This window comes from Myotis brandtii, unplaced genomic scaffold (genome assembly GCF_000412655.1).
Source record: "Myotis brandtii unplaced genomic scaffold, ASM41265v1 scaffold321, whole genome shotgun sequence".
Lineage (NCBI taxonomy): Eukaryota > Metazoa > Chordata > Mammalia > Chiroptera > Vespertilionidae > Myotis > Myotis brandtii.
In genome coordinates this window covers 1,300,286-1,305,380 of record NW_005362314.1, presented here as the reverse complement: position 1 = coordinate 1,305,380, position 5,095 = coordinate 1,300,286, and the positions used below count along the sequence as shown (strand labels likewise).

The following is a 5,095-nucleotide window of genomic DNA, read 5'->3' as shown; positions in this document are numbered from 1 at the left end:
ATATATATATATATACATATATATATATATATATAATGATTTCAGAGAAGAAGGGAGAGGGAGAAAGAGATAGAAACACCAATGATGAGAGAGAATCACTGATCAGCTGCCTCCTGCACACACACCCCTGGGAATTGAGCCTGCAACCAGGACATGTGCCTGACTGGGAATCAAACTGTGACCTCCTGGTTCATAGGTCGACACTCAACCTCTGAGCTACATGGGCTAGGCTATGTTGTGTATATTTTAACACAATAAAAGAATTGGGGGGGAAAACTTACGCATTAAATCATATCAAATAAACAATACATTAAACTTGAAAAACTGGTGGCTATTTTAAATTTGAATGAATTCAGGTAGATTTAAATTTGTATGGTTTTGTTTTTTTTAATTCTTTCCTTGGAACTGATGACAAATTGGCGAACGAGGCAGATTTAGCTCACAGATGGGTCTGGAAGGCCAGCACCAAGATTTAAACACATTTATCAAATGTGGGCGAGGTGGTAAACCTACCTGTGTGCACTCTGTGTGGATCACAGCAACGTACTCTCAGCACAACCCAATTGTGTCTCCAGTTTAGAGATATGGGGGTAAAGCAACTTGCCCCAGGTCTCACAGGGAGGGAAGGCTCCCCTCAGCATTTCAGCCCAGGTGCTGAGAGTCACCCTCTGCACTTCTAACCATTTCCTCACACCACCTCTCCAAAATACGAGCTACTTGCCACATTTCATCTTCCGATTTCATATAATAAACTGGACTTCTGGCCTTTCCTGAAGAATCAGACCTTCCCAGCCTGGGATCCTTTCTCTGACCCATCCAGATGGTCGATTTCTGACCACGGTCTGGGAGGAAACCACTGGGCCCGGGAGTGAAGTGAGTGGCGATAAATACACCGGCTCGGTCACCACTCACCTCGGAGTGTCCAAGACCCGGATGACAGTTGAGATGAGGCAGCCATCCCTTGAAGTCACCTGTGCCACATACTGGGGTGGCCCTAGGCCTGTGGCCTCCACGACTTTGGAGAAGGCAGGGCTGCCGGAGCAGTCACATAGGGAGCCAGGGAGGTGGCAGCAGTCACCCGTCGTCATGGCCACAAGAAGCACCACGTCCTCAGGGCCTGAGGCCCATTGTCCCAGGAGCCTGGGGAAAAGCCAGCAGGGAGGTGAAGGGAAGATGTAAGTTTTTTATTGTGTAAGTTAGTGAGTAGGACACAGATCAGGGTTTGAATTCAGCTCTCTCAGCCTCAGTTGCCCAATCTGTAAGATAGGGCTTTGTAGGGATTGTGAAGATTCAAAAAGATCACACATGCAACTCAGCCCAGGCCTAGCACATACCAAGGACTTGGTTATATGACCTCTAACTCTCCTAAAAAAAGCCAGCCTGGTCCAGCCTTCAGAGCTTCCAGGCTACCCAAAATTCACCTTAACAGCATCTAACAATTACTGAGCACCTACTGTGTGGCATGCCCTTTACTTGGGGCTTTCCAATGCCAGAACCATGCCCACCAATCATATGGAGAATGGTTCTCTGTGGACTGAATTCCTAGGACTGGGTTCAGAACAGATAAACCTACCTCTGAGTGGGGCAGAACAGCGCTAGTAATTTGGCCCCACAGACAAGGATGGTGAATCACCTTGACCCATCTGGTTCATGGCCTCTTGTACAGCTCAGAACTCCTTGGCACTTCAGGCCAACAAGGAAGTGGCACACACTGGGGAGGACCTTGGCAGCCTCTGTCCCCACCAGAGCAGCTGCTCTAAGCCATGCCTCTGTTCCGGAGGTGAAGCCATGGGAGATAGCTGGAACTTCAGACAGCAATCTGAACTCAGCTCTGGGTAGGTGACTTTAGCAGGATTTGGCCCCCCAGTCCAGGGTCTAACCTGCCAGAAGGAACCCTTGGCAACCCCCTTGTCCCTTCCAGAACCAGCCAGAAGATGTACGTGTTTCCCTCTGAGAATTCCGTGAAAGTACTAGACGCCCCCTCTTGATGCCTGTGGAGGTCAGTACAGGCGCCCTGAAGCTAAGGATCTGTCTCCCAGTTGTCTCACCCTTTATCTCAGGAGCTTTGAGCCAGAGACCCCAGAAATACTCACTGATGTACCCCACGGTCAGCTTTAACCAATTCCTGCCATTAAAATCTGAAACCCAAAGAGACAGAGTCAGAGGAAAGCAGCATAAGTTATTGACTAACTTTTTGCACCAGAATAGTCTGCCAGTGGATCACTGCCCTCTGAACAGCTCGACCAGCATTATCCTAGCCCAACATGCCCTTCTGAGCCTCCACAGCAAGGCCAACCAGTATGAGCCAGAGGCAGAAGGAGCCAAGAGGAAGGGTGCCTGACTGAGATAATAGCTGAAGGGCAGCGAGCGGCCTGCCATGTTGTGTATACTGCTGTCCCTTCCATGTGCCTACAATCAGAACTTCTGGCCCAGAGGTCAGCAAGAGAATGTTCCTGCCCCTCCAAGGATCGACCTTAACATTCCTGCAAGGAATTGGGTATTACAAGAATAATCACAGCTCCAATATATTAGTTCTACTATTTCTTTTACTATCAGGGGGGAAAACTCACTGGTATATCTGCTAATGTAAGGCCTGCAAATGGCCAAAATAATAACAGTAGTTACTCTTTATTAAGGACTTAATACATACTAGTACTGTGCTAAGCTCACTGAACTCTAAAAAGTTAAGTGTCCCCTTCAAAGGTCACCTCCCCAGAGAGGCCTTCCCTGACCATCCTGGCTAAAGTGACATTGATGTCCACATTATTGCCCTCACAGAATGTGCCCCACTCTGAGATGCTCTTATTTCTTCATCTACTTGTGTAACCACTTCTGTCTTCCACGCTTTAGGGAGCTCTATAAAGGAGGGACTGAATTGGACTTGCTCTCTGCTGTCCCCAGCACCTGACCCTGTGTCTGGCATAGAGTGGCTACATTAATTTCTCTGTCCCTACTCTGTGTAAGAGCAGACCTGTGTTATTAAGAACAAGGTCCCGCCCTGCCACCATGGCTCAGTTGGTTGAGCGTCATCCTGTGCACCGAAAGGTTGCTGGTTCGATTCCCGGTCAAGGCATATACTTGGGATGCGGGTTCAGTCCCAGGTCAGGGCACATAAAGAGGGAAAGTTTCTCCCTCTCTCTAAAATCAATAAAAACATTTCAGAAAAAGAAAGGAAAAAAGAACAAGGTCTCTTGATTTGCCAGTGCCCATGGAGGGAATCAGATGTTTAGAGGCTAGAGGTCTTTGCAAACCACAGAGGTCTGGGCTCCGAAGAAACCAAACTCAAGGCTGGACACAAGGATAGAATGGCTGCTGGGATGGGAAAGGAAGCCAGTGTCTATGGCAAACTTGGTTCAGTGCTCTAGAGATAGATTTCACTGAATCTTCACAATAGACCCACAAAGTAAGTCCAATAATTACCCCCATTTGTGACTAAGGCTCAGAGAGGGGCAGTTACTTGCTCAAGGTCACAAAGCTAAGAAGGCACAGTGCCAGAATTAAGTTAGTCCAGTCCTAGCTGGTTCTCAATGGTTAGAGCATCAGCCCATGGACTGAAGGGTCACAGGTTCTATTATGGTCAAGGACACTCTGTTGCAGGCTCGATCACCTGCCTCTGTTAGGGCCCGTGTGGGAGGCAACCAATCAGTGGATATTTCTCTCTCTCTGTCTCTCCCCATCTCTTCCACTCTCTCTAAAAATCAATGGGAAAAATATCCTCGGGTGAGGATTAATTTTAAAAAAAAGTTAGTACAGTGAGTGGGTCTGGGACTCAAAAAGACCTGGGTTTTTTCAAGTCCTGACTCTGTCATTGATGATGTGTGTCCTGGGACAAGTCCCTTTGCTTTTCTGGGCCTCATCCTTCTCTGTCAAATAAGTTGGAGTTGGTGGACTGTGTCTGCTGAGGCTCAGTTCCTCCAGTGGAGCTTGCCCTTGGCTAGGCCTGTCTCGGTGGCACTATGGCACCACAGCCTTTCCATATCTGCTCCAGTCTCCTTTACTGAAAGAAGGAAACCAAAGGAAAAGAAGTCAGAGGGCCCTAACTCCCCACAGTGTGAGCTCAGGCCAGCTGCTTTGGTCTCTGGCCTTGGTTTACTCATCTGAAAAATAGTAGTCAAAATGATACCCAGCTCAAAATTCCATAAATATTAAGAAGTCAATAAACAGGCCCTGGGCTGGACAGCCCAGTTAGTTAGAGCGTCATACCATTACGCAAAGATTGCGGGTTGGATCCCTGGTCAGGGTACATACAAGAATCAACAAATGAATGCATAAATAAGTGGAAGAAGAAATCAATGTCTCTCTCAAATCAATACATGTTTTTAAAGTTAAAAAGAGTCAATAAATATTACCTCTTATTATAATTGCCATCATCAGTTTACATACAGAGTTGTTGAGAGGGTTTGATGAGACAAGGCACAGGGTGGCACACAGTAAGTGCTCGATAAATGCTCACCTTTAAAAAAAATAAATGTAGAGCCTGTGAAATGCATTCATTCCTCTTCATTCACCATAGAGAGGCTCCTGCTCCTATGTGCCCTTCAGTAATTCCCAGGCCCTGCACTGGAGGTCAGGTTCAAAGCCCAGTCCTGGTCTTATTTGTTGTGTAGCACTGGGCAAAACCTTGACCGCTCTGAGCCTCGATTTCCTCTTCTGAATAACAGGGAACATTTCTAATACTTGCATCTATTACGGTCCCTAGAAGAGTAAATGAGCCAATCATATAAATTCTGTTTCGAGCGCCCACTAACAACCAGGCACTCTGCTAAGCATGTCCTTTCTACAGGGTGCCTGGTTCACCGTTATTTACTATTTTTCAGGCAGAACCCCTTTAAGAAGAAGGTTGAAGAAGGACACTAGTCACTTACTGACCGCCTACTGTGTGCCTGAAACTCTCAGGGGCCACCGCCAGAATCAGCCCTATTGGATTGACGCTGGGATGATCAGTTTCACAGATAGGGAAACCGAGGCTCAGAGACCTCCCGCTGCCCTCGAGACGGGAACTACAATCCCCTCGTCCTGGGAAAGGTTGAGACCGAGGGTCGGAACCCGGCCGCTCCGCCAGGGGCCAGGCTCCAGGATCCGGCCTCGAACCTGG

The 5,095-nt window shown here is 47.7% G+C and overlaps 1 protein-coding gene across 4 annotated transcripts in view; it reads right to left on the bottom strand.

Annotated features, from left to right (window-relative positions):
• The window catches only part of MARCH2 (membrane-associated ring finger (C3HC4) 2, E3 ubiquitin protein ligase), a 23,559-nt gene extending 18,857 nt beyond the window's left edge, over positions 1-4,702 (bottom strand). For 3 of the 4 annotated variants that reach the window (XM_005870712.2, XM_014543266.1, XM_014543265.1), the window contains exons 1-2: positions 4,350-4,447; positions 913-1,140 (exon numbers count right to left, since the gene is read on the bottom strand). In XM_005870712.2, coding sequence (XP_005870774.1) covers positions 913-1,088 — 176 coding nt within the window. In that variant the 5' untranslated portion in view covers positions 1,089-1,140; positions 4,350-4,447. The other variant, XM_005870711.2, reaches the window with a different exon arrangement.
• Between the last annotated feature and the right edge of the window lie 393 nt (positions 4,703-5,095).